The 22,125-nt window shown below is 46.5% G+C and overlaps 1 protein-coding gene across 6 annotated transcripts in view; it reads left to right on the top strand.

Annotated features, from left to right (window-relative positions):
• Window positions 1–22,125, top strand: part of LOC140629084 (G-protein coupled receptor 143-like) — a 44,935-nt gene that overhangs the window by 3,226 nt on the left and 19,584 nt on the right. For 3 of the 6 annotated variants that reach the window (XM_072818503.1, XM_072818504.1, XM_072818507.1), the window contains exons 2-8: window positions 2,397–2,506; window positions 3,334–3,428; window positions 10,632–10,724; window positions 13,670–13,779; window positions 15,069–15,177; window positions 16,577–16,694; window positions 17,332–17,566. In XM_072818503.1, the coding sequence (XP_072674604.1) occupies window positions 2,397–2,506; window positions 3,334–3,428; window positions 10,632–10,724; window positions 13,670–13,779; window positions 15,069–15,177; window positions 16,577–16,694; window positions 17,332–17,566 (870 nt within the window). The other 3 variants (XM_072818505.1, XM_072818502.1, XM_072818506.1) reach the window with 3 other exon arrangements.

Below are 22,125 nucleotides of genomic sequence, written 5' to 3'. Positions count from 1 at the left end.
CTCGAGTATCTTTTAAGGATCAGTGGAAAAATATTTGTATATGTTCTTGCTTTTGGAAAGGGAGCTGCATGATCTTGACAAATGAACGGAGGCAGAATTAAAGGGAAAGCTTGATGACTGACCCCTCTCTGAAAAGTGAATACTTAAGATGCCTACCTCATAGGGCAGAGGTTTTTTTTTTTTTTTCAGTTTTATTGAGATATAATTGACATACAGTAGAGTAAAAATTTAAGAGCTACAGAATAATGACTTAACATACACATATAGTGAAATGTTTACCAAAGTAAGTTGACACACATCAACTTATATCAATACAAAAATATGTAGGGCATTTATAGGGCTTAGAGGAGTGCTAGATGCTGAAAATCATAAGGCATTCTATAGAAGAAAAGCATTATTTTTGTGAGCAGTGCTTGATAAGGAGAAGATCTATCTTAAGCTTTTGTTGGTGTCCATAGTTTCTCTTCAGTGGTGTGTTACGTAATGTAAATTTAGTATTGTATTACCTAGTGTATGTTATGTAGCGTATCACACACTGTATTTTTATTTTTTATTTTTTTAAAGATTATTTATTTATTCATGAGAGAGACACACACACATACACACACACAGAGAGAGAGAGAGAGAGGCAGAGGCACAGGCAGAGGGAGAAGCAGGCTCCATGCAAGGAACCTGACATGGGACTTGATCCTGGGTCTTCAGGACCACGGCCTGGGCCAAAGGCAGGCACTAAACCACTGAGCCACCCAGGGATACACCACACTGTATTTTTAGAGTGCATTTTTAAAAAAGATTTTATTTGTTTCTTAGAGAGCAAGCATAAGCAAGGCGGGAGGGGGAGAGGGAGAAGCAGACTCCACTGAGCAGGGAGCCCTACGTGGGGCTCCGTCCCAGGACCCTGAGATCATGACCTGAGCCGAAGGCTGATGCTTATCCCACTGAGCCCCCAGGTGACCCTATATTTAGAGTATATTACACAGTTTACGTTTGGTGATGTACTGTATAATATATATTTGGTAGAGAAGTATGCAGTGTGAGTTTGATGGTATATGAGAGTGTCTATTTAGTATTATGCATTGTATATTTAACAATATATTACACACTAATTAGTGTATTTCAGTGCATAGTGTATAACTTTGTACTGTTTACAGTTACCGTTTAGTATCATATTACATAGTATATGCTTAGATACAGGGTGTCACATTACCTACCAAGGAGCCTTAATATATATATCTTAAGGGCGTATACTGTTTTGAGGAGAATTAGATATTTAGGTCTAGTAACAAAGAAAACTTACAAATAATAAAAGTCAAGAGCAAATCATCGAGAGTTAATTTGTGAAAATATTAAATGCATTTTTTTCTTAAAGCTATCTTTTTGCATTTCAGAATTGTGCTTTTTCAGTCATTTATTTCGTCTGTGAGGAATAGTTGACACGGACATTGAAAATATAGCCAAGAAATACAGATCTTTTTTTAAAAATATATTTTATTTATTTATTCATGAGAGACACAGAGAGAGAAGCAAAGACGCAGGGAGAGGGAGAAGCAGGCTCCATGCAGGAAGCCCAATGTGGAACTCGATCCTGGGATCCCAGGATCACGCCCTGGGCCAAAGGCAGACGCTCAACCACTGAGCCATCCAGGCGTCCTGAAATATAGATTGTTATTCAAATAATTGCTTCTTCATATCAAGTAAACAAATAAGGATTTAAGGATATGACTGGGGGTAGAAAATGCCTGTGCTGGCTTTGTGACCGAAATCATTACTCCCTGGATCTTCCTTGTTTCTCTGTCTCTCTGCACACACCCTTGTGTGTTTCTTTCCTCCCTCATTTCTTTCTCTGTGCATTCCTATCTACTCATCCATTCATTTACTTATTCTTAGAGAGCAACGAGCTTTCGATCTGAATTAGGAGCATCACAGTGTGCACTAGTTTACACTTAGCCACAGCCTTGGTTTCGTGGTTGTGGGTACCCTGCAGTGCACTGTGGTCTGGGAGCAGGTGCTCCTCAGAAGGTGCTGTCAGAGGGTCTGTGGTAGCCTAACATTACATCACCCTGCCCTGCGTCCTTCACCGCACTTCTCATCACCCAGTCATCTTATCCTCTCACATAGCACGAGAAGAAGGGGGAGTAGAATCCGGTAAGGGAGGTTGAGAGCCACTACATTCATATCACTTCCGGGACCGTATATTGTTATAATTGTTCTATTGGATTATTAGTTGTTAAACTTTTGTACCTAATTTATAAATAGAGTTTTATCACAGGAATGCATGTGACAGAAAAAACATAGTATATATAGGATTCAGGATAGTCTGCAGTTTCTATATCCACTGGAGGGGGGCTTGGAATGCATCCCCCGCGGGATGATAGTGTCATCTGATTCTCTTTCAGGTATCTTGTTCCGATCTGCGGTGTGGTTAGGATTCCCAGATCTTGTCGAAAACATCTCCAGTGTGAATGGGACAGACGTTTGGCCCGCTGTGTACTGTGTGGGGAGTGCAGTAAGTACACCGCCTTTTGGTCACCCTCTTCTGTACACTGTGCTCCTCTTAGGCTGTGGTCCCCAAAGAGTGGTGTCACCCCATGGGGGTTTGTCCGAAATGCAGATTCTCTGAGCCTGCTGATCAAGAGCCGGGGCTGGGGGCCATCTGCGAGTGACGAACCCTCCAGGGGCTCCTGACTGCCAGCTCAGTTTAGCACACGTATACAGTCCTTACCTTAGGTTGAGCTGCAGTTAAAACCAGCTGGCCAAAAAGAGAGAGAAAGAAGAAAGTTACTGATTTATCGGATGTATTCCGCTTAATGAAACCTGTATTTGAATACACGTATCTGTATTGCTGTGCAGAACCGTCTGCCTCTCTCCCCTCTGCCCGCATTGCTTCCCAGCTGTGTGCAGTGGAGCATCTGGCTCAGCCCACCCCGGGAGGCGCACCAGGCTCCTGCTGCCTGTAGCATATGGAGCCCCTTCCTGCCCCTCTTCTGGGAAGCCCTTTCCCGCCCAAAGTCTGTCCTTGTCAGCAGAGAGCTGCCCCTTCCCAGGTGCCCTGAGCCCTGACCCTGGTGCACAGTGTGCACATGAGGCCTGTGAGGCCTTCGTCTCCCCCGCCTGCAGGTGTCCAGGGAGGCAGGGCCCGCAGGCCAGTCCCACTGAGCACACCAGGACACACACCGCCCTGGAGCATATCCCACCCTTGCTTTCCCAGACTGAGCACCATCTCCCGAGGCCTTTCATGTCCTGCTTCCTGATGTCAGGCCAGCTCATTTCACGGGTGGGGCAGTCTGGTGCCTGTTTCCAGGAGCTTTGATGCCAGGCTCTTCCTGATTACAGATGTGGATCGAGCTGCTGTACAGCGCCTGCTTCTGGTGGCTGTTTTGCTATGCAGTGGATGCCTACCTGGTAGTCCGGAGATCAGCAGGACAGAGGTATTCAGAGGAAGCCCGTAGAACCAGGTTGTGTCATATGATGGAGGGCTGGGGGTACCACTGAAGGCTCCAAAATATTCGTCAGTATGGCAGGCACAGGATGTCAGCCAGCCCCTCTCCAAGAAACCTCTCTGGCAGCTTAGTTTTATAAAAGGCTGAAGGCAGATTTAAAATGAGGCTTTTTAAACCATGATAAGTGATCCATAGATTAAGTACTCGCATTTTGGACACATACTAAAAAAGAATTGGCATGAATATAGACAGTATTTGACAGTATCTAAAGGTTTGAGGACAAAGTTCTTTGAAGTGTGTATTGACACATTATGCCAAGTGTAAAACACTGGAGCTGCAGGTGGCTGCCTGGTGAGGGATGGCCCAGTGGGTACGGCCCCGTGCAGTAGTCACCAGCTGTGGAACTGTCAGCAAGTTGCTTAATCTCTCTGGACTTCTGTTTTCCTGGGTATAAAATAGGACTCCCTCATCAGGTCACAGGACAGTCAACACAATACTACACGTAAATGCTTGAGATTCCTGCTCGGCACGTAGTAGGCTCTCAGGAACTGTGCATTGGGATTGCAGCTGGGATGTGCGTGTGCATTAGGGCAACAGAAATACAGAGAGCCTAAGTGACAAAGGGAAGCTGGATGGCAGGGGGTGGGGAGGTGGGTGAGTGCCTAGCTCCCCTGACTCCTGCTCCAGGAAGCATGTGCCCCCCCATTTTGGATGGAACCCTTGTTTGCTTTTTTTTAAAAAACAGTTTCATAAAGTTTACCCATTTAACTGTATCCATTGTATTTAGTATATTTACAAAATTGTGCAACCGTTACACCAACTAGTTTTAGGACATTAATCATCACCCCCCCTCAATCTCTTTACCATTGATTAATTCCTCTCTACCCTCCCCTATCCTCCAGCCCCTGGCAACTACTAACCTATTTTCTGTCTCTAGGTTTCCCTACTCTGGGCACTGCGTCATGAATTGAATTATTGAATAATTGAATTAGTCAATATGTGACCTTTTGTGTCTGGCTTCTTAAACTTAGCATGACATTTTCAAGCTTTCCTCATGTTGCAGCAGCATCAGTACTTGCTTCTCATTCATTTGTGAATAGTATTCTGTTTTATGGATGTACTACATTTTATTTATTTATTTATTTATTTATTTATTTATTTATTTATTTATTTATTTATTTTAGATAGCATGCATACACACAAGCAGGGCAGTGGAGGGAGAGAGAAAGAATATCAAGCAGACTCTGCATTTGGTGCAGAGCATGATGTAAGGCTCAATGTCATCTAAGATTGTGACCTGAGTTGAAATCAAGACTCAAATAGATGCTTAACCAACTGAGCCCCCCAGGCACCCCTGGATGTACTATATTTTAAGTATATTTTTAAATTTTTTTATTTTATTTTAAAGATTTATTTATTAGAGAGCACGCACACACACTCTCTCAAAGAGGGAGCGAATCTCAAGCAAACTCCCCACAGAGCTGGCCTTGAAGCCTGACATGGAGTACGATTCTATGACCCTGAGATCATGACCCGAGTCGAAACCAAGAGTTGGTTGCTTAACCAACTGAGCCACTCAGGTGCCTCTAATGTGCTTTGTTCCAAAAGGTATTTGAAATATCTCACCAAAAAATAGTTGAAGTAGAATAATCTCCATGATGGATTGTGCATAGTTGCTAACAGCAAAGACACTTAGAAATTGCATTACTTCCAGAGTAACCAGGATGAGGAAAATGAGCAAGATGAGGCTTAAAACTCATTTATGTGGAATATTTTGTATGAGTTCTTGAATAAAACTTGGGAACAACAACGACAAAAAAGTTTGAACACTTTAATTTAGGTCTGTTACCCATTTTAAAGATTTTTTAATTTTCTCTTTTTATTTTTTTAAGAAAAACTGCTCTTCTTTTTTTTTAGATTTTATTTATTTATTCATGGGGGTGGGGGAGACACAGGCAGAGGAAGAAGCAGGCTCCATGCAGGGAGCCGGACGGTGGGACTGGATCCCTGGTCTCCAGGATCATGCCCTGGGCTAAAGGCGGAGCTAAACTGCTGAGCCACCCGGGCTGCCCAAGATTTTTCTTTTTAACTAACCTTGACAACCAGTGTGGGGCTTGAACTCACAACCCGGAGATCAAGAGTCACGTGCTCTACTGACTAAGCCAGCCAGGTGCCCTGGTCCATGATTCATTTTATTTATTAATTTTTATTTTTATTTTATTTTAAAAAAGACTATGTTTATTTATTCATGAGAGACAGAGAGAGAGAGAGAGAGAGAGAGAGGCAGAGAAACAGGCCCCACACAGGGAGCCCGACGTGGGACCCGATCCCGGGTCTCCAGGATCACGCCCTGGGCCGAAGGCGGCGCTAAACCACCGAGCCACAGGGGCTGCCCTTATTAATTTTTAAAAAAGGTTTTATTTATTTATTTTATTGGGGGGAAGGGGCAGAAGGTGAGAGAATTTAAAGCAGACTCTGTATTGAGTGTGGAGCGTGATCCAGGGCTTGATCTCAGGCCCCTGAGATCATGACCTGGGTCCAAACTAAAAGTTAAATGCTTAACTGACTGAGCCACCTAGGCTCCCAGGTCCCCCTCTGAAGCATTTTAAATTAATTTTTGTGTGTAGGTAAAGAAGAAAAGGTCCATATTTATTCTTTTACATGTGGATGTCTAGTTGTCCCAGTACCATTTGTTGAACAAATTCATTTTTTGTTATTATTTTTAAAAGATTTTATTTTTATTTTTTTAAAAAAGATTTTATTTATTTACTAGAGAATAAGCAGGGGGAATGTCAGATGAAGAGGGAAGCAAACTCCCCACTGAGCAGGGAGCCCAAAGAGGAGTTCCATTCAGGACCCTGGGATCGTGACCTGAGCCAAAGGCAGACGCTTAACCAACTGACTTACCCAGATTTTAAGTAATCTCTACACCCAGTGTGGAGCTTGAACTCACAACCCTGAGATGAAGAGTTGCATGCTCCACCAACTGAACCAGCCAAGCACCCTTGAGTAAATATACTTTTAAAGCCAATATCAGTAAACAAAGGTCCCATTCAGACTGTAGAATATGCCGGGCAATCCTTGCTCTAAAATCATTGGTATTCCTCATGTGTCCTTATCATTAACCTTGGGCTCTGTGGCCTGAAGTTTAGTGTTTATTTTTTATTTTATTTTATTATTTTTTTAAAGATTTATTTATTTATTTATTCATAGAGACACACACAGAGAGAGAGAGAGAGGCAGAGACACAGGCAGAGGGAGAAGCAGGCACCATGCGGGGAGCCCGACGTGGGACTCCATCCCAGGACTCCAGGATCATGCCCTGGGCAGCAGGCAACGCTAAACTGCTGTGCCACCGGGGCTGCCCAAGTTTAGTGTTTATTTTTGTGCTTCTTCCTTCCATCTTTTTACCTTTGTTCCTAAGCTTTGATACATCCATACAGAACCTATATATTTTTGGTTTTGAAAATTCTCTAGGGAAGCCAGTGAAGGTCGAAGGCGGACAAGCAGGTGTACCAGTGAGGATTAGGTTTGGCTACGTAAAATACATCAAATAATAGTGACTTAAACAAGATAATTTTCCTTTCATGCTAAAAAAGGCCAGAGGTAGGCAATCCAGAGCCCTAATGATGGGCATCAGGGACCCAAGCTCCTATCTTCTTGCTCCATCATCCAGTTGTAGGACTTCCAACTTCAAGGTATAGTGGCCCAATAAAGCTGCTGGAACTCTCGCCATCACATTTGCATTCCAGGGAACAGGAAGGAGTAGAGGGAGCAATGATGCATAAGGGGCCTGTTTTCCCCTGAGCCAGCTCCCTTTAAGCAGCCTCCCTGGGGATCTTACACAATTGCACTTTCATATTATTGACCAGAATTCAGTTTCATGGCCACAGTTCACTGCAAGAGGAGGTTGGAAGTACAGTCTGTTAGCCAAGCATACTGCTACTTGGCATGACGTCTAGGTTATGTTACTAAGGACAAAGGAAAATGGCTTTGGGTTGCCAACTAGCAGCAATGACAGGTCTTCGACTGGGAAGCCCAGTGCAAGTGTGTGTTCCTGTCTGATACCTTTCTCAGTTTTAGAGGGATTGGAGTTACGACACACTAGAGGTCTCACAGGCAGCCAGTTGTAGAGAGAAGAGGAGCCTCGGGGCACCAAAAGGAAGCTGGAAGAAGAGTGTATCTCTTGCTGTAACAGGAGAGTGCACTGCTTCACCCCCACCCTTTGGATGACTGTGGTCAGATGGGGCCGCCTGAGTGCTTTCTGGATGTAGAAGACAGGCAGAGCCCCAGGACGCCCTCCTCATGCTCAGAAGAGTGTTTGGAACTCACTTGGAGCAGAGAATAAGTATAGCAGGATGCAGGGGGTGTGCGGAGATTAGGGGATGCTGACAGAGCATAGCTTCTGAGGACCTGCCAGGCATGCAGGAGGCAAACGTCCAAACATGTGAAGTGTCCAGATGCCTTGTAAGGACAAGAGTAAGGGCGGGGGTCCAGCGCTAGGAAGACCATTGAGAGTGAAGCGGGCTCTCCCGTCAAAAGGGAGTAGGGTTGGAGCGCCTGAGTGGTACAGATGGTTAAGCATTGACTCTTGGTTTCAGCTCAGGTACTGATCTCAGGGTCATGGGGTCAAGCCCCGCACCAGGCTCAACCAGGAGTCTGCTTGGGTTTCTCTCTCCCTTTGCCTCTGCTCCTCCACCCCAATGCTCGCTTTTGCATTTTCTCTCAAATAAATAAATCTTAAAAAAAAAAAAAAAAAAAAAAAGAGTAGAGAGCACAGCAGAAAAATAAGGTGTTCTGGAGCCACAGAGACCCAGCCCTTAATCTCCCCTGGCAGAAGGCCTGCTGCCTGGTGTGAGGGCACCTCGGAGCTGGCACAGGGTGTTGGAGCCAGAGCTGGAGATGTGAGTGCAGAAACGCTTGGAGCTCCTCTCTTCAGAGCCAGCTTGCTCCAGAGCCCGGAGCGCAGCTGATTGTGCAGGTGACAGTTGAGATGGGAGCTGCCTGGGATGGGTCCTGAGCAACTCCAGGGCAGGGGCAAGGCGTTGCAGGTAGGGCTGGGTGAAACTCCATGTTCCTTTCTAGATCCTGCTGGTACTAAGCTATTTTCTTTGGCACGGGAGAATCTTTTTTAAAATCTTAATTCTAAGAAAGGTCATTAAGACAGATTTAAAGTTAAAATTTAAACTGCTCCTTCTGTTCCAGATGTGGGATGGTAAAGGTTTTAAATAATAACAGAGGAGAAGGGGCCCCTGGGTGGCTCAGTCGGTTACATGTCTGCCTTCGGCTCAGGTCATGATCCTGGGGTCCTGGGATTGAGCCCCAAGTCGGGCTCCCTGCTCAGCGGGGGCCAGCTTCTCCCTCTGCCCCTTCCCCTTTCTTGTGTGCTGTCTCTCTCTCAAATAAGCAAAATTTGTTTTTAAAAAGGTGCATGAGATTATGGGAAAAGCCCTTAATTGAAGTCACTACTTGCCTTGTGAGCACGAGTGTGAGAGAAAAGGGGTCTGGGGAGGGCCCCCGAGTGCCTGGACCTGAAAGCTGTCCAGTGGTCAGATAGAGGGAGAAGGCCCTTCAGCCGTCTGCTGCTCCTCGTGGCTGCATCGTTCTCCCAGGTCCCTCGGCCTGGGCTAGGGTCTGGCCTGCAGACATTCTGCACTATTCAGCCACCCAGGCCCTTGCAGAAAGCTGCTCCTGTATTCCTTTGTTTCATGCAAAACCTCTGGCTTCTGAGCAAGACACACCCCACCAGCTCCCAAACCCTGAGAGATGGGGCAGGGCCTGGGGCAGGGCCGGGCAGGGCGGCTTCCAGGACCATTTCCAATGTGGGAGGGAAAACCTGCTGGAGTCCTTTCCTCGGGGCCTTCCAGAGAGCGGGCTATGAAACGTTTCTTCTTCCTGCACCTCTTTCCTGTGTGCTGTCTCCCTGTCCTCTTGTCTCCTTGTACAAGGGCATCCCTTCGCTCAGATCCCTGACCATTCCCTCGTCTACACAGCTGAACTTCAGAGTTAAAATCTCTGTGGGTTGGGGGTTGCACTATTTCCCAGGCGTCTGGTAGGGTCTTGGGTTGTGGCCAGCGCATCCAGTGGAGCCCTGGGCCGCCATCCTGCGGCACAGAAGAGGCGGCTTTGGAAGGGACAGATGGCTGTGCCTCTGCCTTCTGACCCCAGCTGCAGGGCTGGCTGCCTGCGTCCTCAGGGGAAAAGGTGGGGTGTGTGGGCCTAGAACGGGAAAGGGTAGAGATGGTCCAGGAATGCTAAGTATGCAGGGAATGATGGGGAGCAGGGGGAGGGAGGCAGGGAAGGAAAGCCCCCCACTGTCGTGGAACATCCCAGGAGCACACGTTTCTTCCAAGACCTTGGTTTGGGCTGAGCACCAAGACCCTTGGACTTTTAGGTACAGAAGTGCCTTTGGGAAGGTTGGTGGATAGGAGCTCCTTGCTTTGTGGGAAAGCCGGGTACCGAGGGGGACTGATGAGGCGCCCATGCCTTGGTCCGCCCAACCTTGAAAGCCTCATGTTGAGTGAAAGGAGCCAGACTCGGAGGGCCACATACAGTGTGACTCCATTTGCAAGAATTGTGCAGAAGAGGAAAAGCCATAGAGACACAAGGGCAGCTGGTGGCTGCTGGCGGCTGCTGGCAGGTGCTGGCGGCTAGGAGCAGTAGGAAGGGGGAGTGCCGTGCCTTCGGGCTTTCCTTTGGGGTGATGCCTGTGTCAGAACTGGAGAGAGGAGGTAATGGCACAACATTGTGGATTTACTGGACGCTGCTGAGTTGCTCACTTGAAAATGGTTACTTTTGCATTATATGAATTTCATCTTAACTTAAAAATAAACAGAGGGGGGATCCCTGGGTGGCGCAGCGGCTTGGCGCCTGCCTTTGGCCCAGGGCGCGATCCTGGAGACCCGGGATTGAATCCCACATCGGGCTCCCGGTGCATGGAGCCTGCTTCTCCCTCTGCCTGTGTCTCTGCCTCTCTCTCTCTCTGTGACTATCATAAATAAATAAAAATTAAAAAAAAAAATAAAATAAACAGAGGGATAGGCTTTGCCAAGGGTTTGCTCAGTGTACGTTTTCCTGACTGGGGGCCCAGGAGTGGGTCTGGTACTTTCTGTTGCTGGACGTCTCCATCACTGCTCTCAGGCAAGACGCACACACACGCACATACACACCCCTGTCCTGCTTCTCTTCCAGCACCATCGTCCTTTACCACATCATGACCTGGGGCCTGGCCACCCTGCTCTGCGTGGAGGGAGTGATCATGCTCTACTACCCTTCTGTGTCCAGGTAATCCGGGACTACCAGCTCCCTGACCCATTGTGTTCTCTTGCAGCAAATGCCTGGGCACTGGCCCAGAGTGGGCGCCTTACAGGTCAGGCTATTGTCCACAGACCTGCCCAGCTGATCCCCTGGGAGGGGCTCACTACCTTGTACTCCAGAGTTCATTTCCCTGCCTCTGCTCTTCACATTTGTGCAGGTACCTGTATACACAAGTATGTGTGTGCAGAGCTTTAGGTGTGTCTCCTCCATGTAAGGATGTGCACACAGCTTTAGGTGCATCCTCCATATTGATGGAGCTTTCTCGGGCACACCTTTTCTTTAATTTTTATTCTTCAAGCCAGCTTCCTCTGGATGAGCAGAGGAACTTAACATCCTAAGGATGAATTCAAATGGCCTAGAAGAATCAGAGCGTTGCTCCTAGAAGAGCTAGTTCTGGGATCCCTGGGTGGCTCGGCGGTTTTGTGCCTGCCTTTGGCCCAGGGCGCGATCCTGGAGTCCCGGGATCGGGTCCTGTGTCGGGCTCTGGGCATGGAGCCTGCTTCTCTCTCTGCCTGTGTCTCTGCCTCTCTCTCTGTGTGTCTATCATAAATAAATAAAAATAAATCTTTAAAAAAATTTTTAAAAAAATTAGTTCTGAGCCTCTGCTTGCTATACTTTGTCACTTCTCTTTCATCTTTCAGCTATCCTGAACACAGATGTAGGGAGATAGACACCTGAAATTGTCTCAGGTTTTTCTTCAATCTTAAAAATCTCATCAATGCAAATCATTTGTAGGTCTCACAGTCCCTCCAAGGATGTATATTCTTTTTTTTTTTTTTTTTTTTAGATTTTATTTATTCATGAGAGACACACAGAGAGAGGCAGAGAACACAGGCAGAGGGAGAGGCAGGCTCCATGCAGGGAGCTCGATGTGGGACTCGATCCCGGGTCTCCAGGATCACACCCTGGGCTGCAGGTGGCGCTAAACCGCTGTGCCACCGGGGCTGCCCAAGGATGTATATTCTAACATCCAATGGAAAACTGAAAAACAGGTGTCTTTTTGTGATTTTTTTTTTTTTTTCTCTTTGTGATTTTAGGGCAGTGTAGACAAGCATCAACACAGCACAGCCCTGAGGACGAATCTGGCACTCTGTTTGGATTTATAAATAAAGTTTTATTGGAACACAGTCATGCCCATTTGTTTATGCACAGTTTATGGCTGCTTTCACCTGGCAGTGTCAGTTTTGACAGGCTGTGTGGTCCATGGAGCATAAAATACTTACTGTAAATGTTCCCTTACGGAAAAAGTTTGCTGACCCATGATTAGACTACTTCTTCCCCCCTTTTTTTAACTTCTTGCAGCTACTCAGACATCTCCAAATTGGTAAGGTTGCCTAGTTGATGGTGAATACTTGCAAAGCTCTGTGTAGATCCATCCATACAGTTGCTCTCCTGAGGAACTTTAAAAGGACAAGTGCGGTGTCCATGGCTGTTACAATGGAATGCACTTCATTGGGAAGGGAGTTTTTTTTATCACTCGCCTTCACCTGTGGGCTCCTGGAAAGATTGCATCTGAGCATGAGGGAGCCATGGCTGCAGGGCTTGTGAGGAGCGCCATCGTGGACCTTACAAGGCCACTCCTGGGCCTGCATCAGGCTCCCATCCTCACCCTCTCACCCATTGCTCACTTTTTGTCCTGTGAGATCCTGGCCCTTCTACTTGTTTCTCTCCTCAAGTCTTCCCAGACCACATTTCAGCCTTCACAGCTGCAAATGAAAACTTCTGTTAGAAGGAAGGTAGTATTTATAGGTGATATTGCGTTCCTTGTGATGGCGAGAAAAGGGGGCATTGTGTTTTTCCTTCCTGACCTTTTTTTTTTTTTTTGCATTTTCTATCATTTCCCCCTTCAGGGGGCAGCCCGGGTGGCTCAGCAGTTTAGCGCCTGCCTTTGGCCCAGGGCATGATCCTGGGGTCCCCGGATGAAGTCCCACATCAGGCTCCCTGCATGGAACCTGCTTCTCCCTCTGCCTGTGTCTCTGCCTCTCTCTCTCTCTCTCTGTGTCTCATGAATAAATAAATAAAATCTTAAAAAAAAAAAAAAAAAAAAAACCCAGAAGGTTTTTCTGGTTGACCAGCCCATGCATATTAAAACAAGAGTGGTTGCATTGTTATCTTTCTACCTTCTGCGGCCACAGGGGGTGCTCCCTTGTCTGCTTTTCCACCTGAGTAGTCCTCTCTCCCTTCTGCCTTCGATTCTCTCTTCCTCTTCGCCCTTTTTCTGATACAGGATACATTTCTGAGCTGATAGTTCCTACCTTGGCGAACCCACACCTGTGTGTGGCACTTTTTCACTGCATCACATGATTCCCATGATCCTTCAATAGAATTTCTGGTCCTTGGGGTGCATGGACGGCTCAGTCGGTTATGTGTCTTCCTTTGGTTCAGGTCATGATCCTGGGGTCCTAGGGTAGAGTCCCACATTGGGAGCCTACTTCTCCCTCTGTCTATGTCTCTGGCTCCCCCTCCCCACCTGTCTCTCATGAATAAAAAATCTTTAAAAAAAATTTTTTTTAAATAAAGCCTTACTCCTTCAGTGAGCGCCTCTGTCTCTACTTGAATTGTGTCTTTTTCTCCTTGAAGAGACACAGTGCGAGGACTCCCCCATTCCAGACTGTCTGTTTCTATCTTTTCCTTTTCCCAGCAGGGACCTTTTTAAACCTCCCACAGTGGAATGCCTTCAAGGTCCTCCCAGTTAGAAGACAAATAGAAACATGATTGATCTTCCTTGTTCTTCAGTGATTTATTGCCGTTTCACAGACATAAGCTCTGAGTCAGATTTCCTTTGGGTAGACTGAGAAGTGGATTTATGCATTTCCCTTTTCACTCTCCTCCTCTTATCTCAGCTTCCAGATAAGTCTGTGTATTTTAGGCAAAGCCTTGTTTTCGAGAATGACTTGGTTTTCCTCCCCCAGGTGCCAGCGGGATCTGGAACATGCCATTCCCCACTACGTCACCACATACTTGCCGCTGCTGCTGGTCCTTGTGGCCAACCCCGTCCTGTTCCAGAAGACCGTGACTGCAGGTGAGCAACAAACAAGGAAGCACTCTGGGTGCATGGCCGTGGGTATGCCTCCATGCCTGGGGCTCAGGTAATGCCCTGTGTGGTCCTTTCTGGAATTCTCTGGGACAACCGACCTCATTTGTCATCCTCCAGAGACAGAGGGACAGTATGCTTGGAGAAAGCAAGCAGGTTGAATTAATAAAGTGAGCAAGCCTGTGTAATTACGGGCTACACCAGTTCTTTGCCCAAGGTGAATAGCTCCAGGACTGAGGGACTTTACGTTTCCATCTGGGCTCACTGTGGGTCTGCCCTGAGTGTGCCCAACGGGCCCCAGGAGTGCCCTTGGAAAGTCGTGGAGGTCAGAGGAGTGGAAGGAGAGGAATGAGGAGCAGGGTGGGAGGGATGGAGTCTGGCCTGGATTGTGGAGAGCCTGGCTCCTTCCTGTGATGTGCTTGGCCTGTCTTTTCTCAGTCGGGCAGGAAACAGGAAGTGGAGCACAGGAAATGAGTCAAAGGCAATGGTAAGAACTGGATAAGGAGGATGTTGTGAGCCAGCAGAAAGCGCTGGAAAGACCGCTAGGCTGAGGACGGGGACTTCCCAGTCCTCACTGCATCCTCAGGGAAGCATGATGGGGAGCAAGCCTCCAACCTCAAGCCCTGTGGATCTCTCAAGTGCAGAATGAGAAGATGACAATGAAGAAATGCATCTTTTTTTTTTTAATCCCTAAGATTCTATTTATTTGACAGAGTGAGCACAAGCAGGGAAAGCAGGAGGGGGAGAGGCAGACTCCCCACGGAGCAGGGAGCCCAATGCAGAGCTTGATCCCAGGACCCTGGGATCATGACCTGAGCTGAAGGCCGATGCTTAACCAACCGAGCCATGCGGGTGCCCCCAGTGTGCATTATATTTATAATAAAAAATATAAACCTTTGAATACAGTTCTTGAACTTGTAAGATCCAAATAAAATCTGGAACTTAATTAATAGTGAAGTGCCATTGCTAATCCCTTTGTGACAAATGTGAGCCTAGGTGTGTTAAGAGGTTGACATTGGAAGAATGTGGGTTCAGGTCCATAGAAAGTCTCTGTGCTATCTTTGCAGCTCTTGTGGAAGTTGACAGTGACTTGAAAGTGAAAGTTTGAAAACCTGCATTCTCAGCTTGGAAGCTGGGAAGGAGGAATGGCAACACCTTGCTGTGCCTCATGCCCTGCTGCCTTTGTTTACGGGCTTCTATCCTCATGGACTCCCTTCCCTGTCACTCAGGAAATGTAAATAACGAACATCCCATGCACTTATCCTTTTTTTCCACAGTGGCCTCTTTACTTAAAGGAAGACAAGGCATTTACACAGAGAACGAGAGACGGATGGGAGCCACAATCAAGATCCGATTTTTCAAAATAATGCTGGTTTTCATTATTTGGTAACCTTCTATTTTATTTTATTTTACTTTACGTTACTTTACTTTTTATTTTACTTTACTTTTTATTTTTTTATTTTATTATTTTATTATTTATTTATTTATTTATTTATTTATTTATTTATTTATTTATTTATTTTTGAAGATTTTATTTATTCATGAGAGACATAGAGAGGCAGAGACATAGGCAGAGGGAGAAGCAGGCTCCCCATAGGGAGCCCAATGCGGGACTTGATCCTAAGACCCCGGCATCATGCCCTGAGCTGAAGGCACTGAGCCACCCAGGCGTCCCTATTTTATTTTTTGTTAATTGCCACTGGGAAGGGATGTGCAGTCAGCTTGCCATTTCGCTTTTCCGATTGTGACCTGAAAGTTGCAAAGAGAAGAGTCTTTGAAAGGAAATCTTTGTAAGGATGCCAGGGGCCCTTTGAGGAAGTACACATGAGACAGGAAGGCAGGTCCACAGTGTATGAAGTCCTGGAAAGATATTTCCATCTACTCAGATTATATACAAAGCCCTTGGCACAAAAAATCTCGGGTTTGCTTTTGTTACATCCCAGATGTGCACCCAGTGTTTAGTCCCACTGCTAAGGTGAACTCCGAAATAAAGCGCTGGACCAAGCTTTTAACATTTACCCATTTCTATCAGTCTTGACCCCAGGATTCCTGTATTTGACAAGACATAAGCGCCAGAGCATGTTTTTTGGTGTGATGACTCAGGGTGTGGTCAAGAAGCAGAGAGAGTCAATTTTTCTCTCCTCACTTTGCCTCACAATTGCCCGGCATTCTGCCCAAAGTTTCAGGTGGATGCTTTCAAATGGATCGGTAACCAATGCAAAGCAGATGGGAATCAGAACACATTTTGCTAGGGGGGAATCAATACTTTTCCAAACAAGGTGTGCCTTTGTGGTGTTAATAACTTACCTGATAGGAGGAGGTTTGTTTGGATATCCTCCTAGGAGAGACGGAAATTATCTCCCTCTAAAAATACACTCAGCTCATCATTTTAAATTTCGTTGGTCTACCAACAATAACATCCCAAAATTCAAACCTTAAGATAGCAAGAGTTGTTGGGGTCTCCCTCAAAATGTTACATTACTCTTCAAATGAAAAACGAATTTTGGGTTGTTTGACAGAGTGCTAGACCTACCTTACACCTGATGGGGTGTTGAGTGTCAGTCACCCTTGGACAGATTTGTTGATCTCTGCTTTAGACTTGAGACAAGGAGTTACATCTCCTAAATTGAATTCTGGATGCACTGGTTCTTCCTTGCTGCTGAAGTGGATCTTCCTCGTCCCCCAGGACTTGTTGGTCTTGGAAGACACATTCCTTGACCCCTAGCATTTAAAAATTAATTGTATCCCATTGTCTCTTTACCCTGGTTTGTTTTCTTTCTGACAGTTGGTTGCCGAACATCATCAATGAAAGCCTTTTATTCTATCTTGAATTGCAACCAGATGTCAGTGGAAGCTCTCTGAAACCTATCCGAAATGCAGCCAAGACCACGTGGTTTATTATGGTAGGTCACTCTTGATCTTTAATTTTTTTCTTGGAAAGTAGAGGTCGAAAGGAAAAGAACTGCTCTGAATTATGATGTATGAGTTTCATAGGTTCCTTGGTACCTCCATCAGGTTTGGAAATACTAGCTAGCTAGTCCTTTTTTTTTTTTTTTTTTTAATTTTTTAAATTTATTTATGATAGTCACACAGAGAGAGAGAGAGAGGCAGAGACACAGGCAGAGGGAGAAGCAGGCTCCATGCACCGGGAGCCCGACGTGGGATTCGATCCTCGGTCTCCAGGATCGCGCCCTGGGCCAAAGGCAGGCGCTAAACCGCTGCGCCACCCAGGGATCCCTAGCTAGCTAGTCCTAATCGTTGTTGGGATCATTATTAAACCGGCATAACTCCCGGTACATCAGTTTGGCACAGCGTATCAGACCTTTCAGGCAGACTCAAAATATCAGGGAATTTAACTCGAGGAAATATTTCAGGCACCCTGGAAGGTACAGCACCTGAAGCCGATCTTGGTCTTGCCCCAGACCAGCCAACCAGGTCACTTCCTAGCAAGTCAGCCCAGTGGGCGTCCCAGTGGACTTTGTGCTCTGATTCCCACCATATCGCACTGAGTGACCCATGTCGTTTTGTCCCGCCTCCCAGGGAATACTGAATCCAGCCCAAGGATTTCTCTTGTCCTTGGCCTTCTACGGCTGGACAGGATGTAGCCTGGATTCTCAGTGCCCCAGGAAGGAGATTCAGTGGGAATCAGTGACCACCTCTGCTGCAGAGCAGACCTCCCTGTCCCCAGAGGGCTCCCGCAAATGTCCCCCCTCTGGCAAGGTGGCGCGTGTTGGCGGGCACAATTCCGACGAGGCGCTCAGCATGTTGTCTGAAGGTAAGCCCTGTCTGCCGAGGCAGGTAAATTGTGGAGTCCCAGGGCATGCCGGTAGGCCATTATCGAACCAAGGAGGTGACATGGTGTGGGACAGGTGTCATCACACTTATGAGAGTTACGGTCACTGACATGGAGGCTAATCTGGCATGTTGTCACCCACGTCTCTTTTTAATATTTTCATATATTTCATCTGCCGGTTAGTTACTGAGCACCGTAGCCTTGTGTGATTGTAAGGGGTGTCCGCCTTGGCTGGGTGGCTTCATGCATAGGAGATCGGTGGTCACTCCAAACCGGTTCCAGGTACAGTTCGGTTTGCCCAGCTCATGTGGGGCCTTTGCAGGTAAAAAGCCAGTCCGCTGGTGCTGACTCTGCGGATCTGTCCTTTTCATTTAATGACTCCAGTCCTGTGCTTTTCAGACTGCTCTGTGGTCATCAAATTGGGTTCCCGGGAACCCTGATGTGGTCCTTTAGACATCTAGGAAATTATTCAATTCCAAAATTTGCATGAAAATCCGTGGGAGAAATTGTACATAGTGAAATGTGTTGGTAGCCAAATACTAACCCACCCAGGCCCAGCAACCTGTTAACTTGTCCTACCAGTTAGCTGATGTGTGCATGGAGCGTGGAGTAACATTCACCTTGGTTGAAGTGAGGCCTAACCTGAGGTGGGAAGATGAGCTAGCTAAAAACCCTACATTTTCAGCTCCTTAGCCATGTGAAACTGAATTTCCTGGATAAGGTGCTATCAGATCAAAGCACAGGAAAGGTTAGCTGTTCAAGTGGTGGCTATAATTTTATGGTAGTCCATTGGTTGTGGGTTTTTTTTTTTTTTTTTAAGATTATTTTAAATTTATTTGTGCGTGAGAGACACAGAGAGTGAGAGAGGCAGAGACACAGGCAGAGGGACAAGCAGCTCCCTGCAGGGAGCCCGATGTGGGACTCGATGCTGGGACCCCCGGATCACGCCCTGAGCCAAAGACAGACACTCAACCGCTGAACCACCCAGGCGCCCCTCCATTGGTTGTTTAAAAAGGAGCCGGAGTCAGGTGAAGAGAGAATGTTGAAGAATGTTGACTGAGTATGTTCTGGGACATAGAAGCTTCTCCACGTTTCCTCCTGCTGACATTCAGGACTAGCAGCAATGCTCCTCTCCTCTGTCAGCCTCTCGCCCCCTCTACTGTGTCTGTCTTCTGAGCAGGTTTCTCCTTCTCAGCACTGTTGGCATTTGGGGCTGGGGATGCCTTGTCCTGAGGGCCGGCCTGGGCCCTGTAGGATATGGGGCAGCCTCTCTAGTCCCTGCTCACTCGGTGCCCGTAGCACCTTCCTGATTGTGACACCAGCGCTGTTTCTAGACATCAACAAATATCCCCTGGACGCACAGTGCACCCAGTTTGGAACCAACGTCTCAGGATAATTAGGCGGTCCGAAAGCTTGGATCCAAACATTGGCTTCCCCAGCGTGTTGTTTGAGCTAAATGCACACACACACATACACACCCACACACATGTGTGAAGCCAAAGACAAACACCACACAATCCAGACAACTTTGTACGGAAATAATGCTGGAATTTGAGAGCAGGGAAAATACACAAAGGCTAATTGCAAGTGACTTTAGAGGGTTTTTTTTTTTGTTTGGTTTGGTTTGGTTTTCCATTCCTTCAATTCAGAATACATTAAAGCGGGGTTTGTTTTCAGGTGACCAGCTTGGTCTATTCTTGGGGCCAAAAAATACAGTGATGAATCGATGGATTAAATCCCTGAGATGGGTATTGTCTGGTTGTAATTGGAAGCCTCGAAGAAAAACAGTCTTTCTGGTGAAAGCTAAAAGACAGGGACTGTGCATTTATCGGCCTTCTATCTGGTCTATCTAGACTTTCTATCTAGCAAATCATTCATCAAGGATGAGAGAACCACCAAGTGGAGTTGCTGTTAGCCTGCTACCACCTGGGGAATGAGCCAAAGAATTTTCCCTTCATCTATTCGGTTTTGCTTGGTTCCCAGCCTAGTGTTTCCAAGTGGTTGGGCCCATCTTTGGAAGTCAAGTTAAATGTTAGAAATGACAATAAGAACCATCCCAGTGTGCCCCTGCCCCGGTCGTCACCAATGACCGAGATCAGTGAGTGTCTCTCTGCTTTCGTGCCCTCAGCTCGCTGTCACGCAGATCTGCCCCCAAGGTAGGAAATATCCACACAGGGCTTCTCAAGAAAGCAAAGGCAGCCTGTAGAAAGCTGGGCCTGGATCCCTCACGGCTGCTCTCTCTCAAACTTTCCTTCTGTTCCCCTTCCTTGTGTCAGCCCTCAGCAAGGCTGACGTAAGGGAGGAGTTCGTGGCCCTGCTGGGGTGCCCAGGGGCTCAGGCGGTGAAGAGTCTGCCTTCAGCTCATGAAGGGATCCCAGGGTCCTGGGATCGAGCCCCACTTCAGGCTCCCAGCAGGGAGCCTGCTTCTCTCTCTCCCTCCGCCCCTTCCTCTGCTTGTGCACACTCTGTGTCAAATAAATAAAATCTTAAAAAAAAAAAAAAAATCTCCCTGCATGGAGCCTGCTTCTCCCTCTGCCTGTGTCTCTGCCTCTCTCTCTCTCTCTCTCTCTGTGTCTTTCATGAATAAGTAAATAAAATCTTAAAAAAACAAACAAACTTCGCGTTGGGGCAGTTGCACAGGTACGGATGTTGGCATTCCCTAGTGAGGTGCCTCACACTTGTAGCTGAAGAGAAGATTGGCCCTAGTCACATGTAGGTGTTGTCTCCCTCCTATGCTTTTTGTTTGTTTTTTTTTTAAATTGAGACATAATTCACATACTATAAAATTCATCCTCCTAAAGTGTACTTTAAACTTCACTGGGTTTTAGTATATTCACAAAGTTGTGCAGCTAATTCCAGAACATTGTCATCACTCTGAAAACAAGCCCTGTACCTGTTTTCAATGCCTTCCCATCCCTACCTCTCCTCAACCACTAATCTGCTTTCTTTCTCTGTAGATTTGCCTCTTCTGGAGATTTCATCTAAATGGACAAATATTTGTCTGGCTTCTTTCACTTAGCATCGTGTTTCAGGGTTCATCCACGTTGTAGCTTGAGTTAGAACTTCCATCTTTTTTTTTTTTTTGGACATTTTATTCATGAGAAACACAGAGAGAGGTAGAGACACAGGCAGAGGGAGAAGCAGGCTCCCCGCGGGAAGCCCAATGTGGGACTTGATCCTAGGACCCCAGGATCACAACCTGAGCTGAAGGCAGATGCTCAAACGCTGAGCCACCCAGGTGCCCCCAGAAGTTTGATCTTTTTATGTCTGAATAATAGTGCATTATATGGATAGAGCCATAGTTGGTTCTGGTGATAGTGACCAGTGACCTCTCACAACCCTGCCAAGCCTTGTGCTGGGAGCCGTGTGGAGTGTGGGGACCAGAGCCTGCAAACCTGGATCTCAAGGGTCTCACAGTCTGTTCGACAAAAGAAAATAGCTAGGAATAGGGGTACCCGGGTGACTCACTCAGTTGAGTGTCTGACTCTTGATCTGGGTTCAGGTCATGATCTCGGGGTTGTGGGTCAAGCCTTGTATATGGCTCTGTGGTAAGCAGGGAGCCTGCTTGGGATTCTCTCTGTCTCCCTGTGTCTCTCCTTGCTCATGTTCACTCTATCACTCTAAAAAAAAAAAAAAAAAAAAAAAAAAAAAGCTAGGAATAGAATAAGCTATGGAATTGCCAGTTTGAGAAAAATTTGGAGGAAAAAGAAAGCATATAAGGAACACTTCTGGAGAAAAACAAGGAATACAGTCAGTATTTTTGATTGTGGAAAGAATATCTATAATAATAGGAGCTATTGATTTAGAGCCATAGTGATGTATATCAGGCTTTTTTTTTTTGAGGAATTTTTTTTTTTTTTAAAGATTTTATTTATTTATTCATGATAGTCACAGAGAGAGAGAGAGGCAGAGACACAGGCAGAGGGAGAAGCAGGCTCCATGCACCGGGAGCCCGATGTGGGATTCGATCCCGGGTCTCCAGGATCGCGCCCTGGGCCAAAGGCAGGCGCCAAACCGCTGCGCCACCCAGGGATCCCTTTTGAGGAATTTTGAAGCTCAGAGTAACTTTGCAAACTTAACCTCTGTCATCTGTAAAAGTATATGGTTGAGGTGCAAGTGAGGTGGCAGTTAGGCTCTTTGGTTTGTATCTGGTCATCCTTGGAATCTTTTAAAATTGGTCCTTAGATCCAGTCTGGGACTTTATATAGTAATCCTGTGCAGGACTTTGCTAAGAAGAAGAAAGAGGGACTTCATTCAGAATTAAATCACTTCAATGTTTTGCTGCCGAGGACACTTTAGCATGTTTGTGAAGGTCTTCACATCAGACTTTTGGCTGGCTGTCACCACCACTGCCTTCTGGGGACAATTTCAGGATTCTCTCTAAGTCTTAAGTGGTCAGTGTGTCTCTGGGCCCCCTCCTCCCCATGTGTGTTTTCTTTCTTGCTATCTCAAATAAATAAAAGCTTTTTTTTCCCCTTTCTTTTAAGGAGTTCTCAATCTGGATCCTTCAGTGCATATATTGAAACAGAACGTAGAGTTTA

This window comes from Canis lupus, chromosome Y (assembly GCF_048164855.1).
Source record: "Canis lupus baileyi chromosome Y, mCanLup2.hap1, whole genome shotgun sequence".
NCBI lineage: Eukaryota > Metazoa > Chordata > Mammalia > Carnivora > Canidae > Canis > Canis lupus.
Note: the sequence above shows the minus strand (reverse complement) of the source record. Positions and strands in the feature narration are given on the sequence as shown.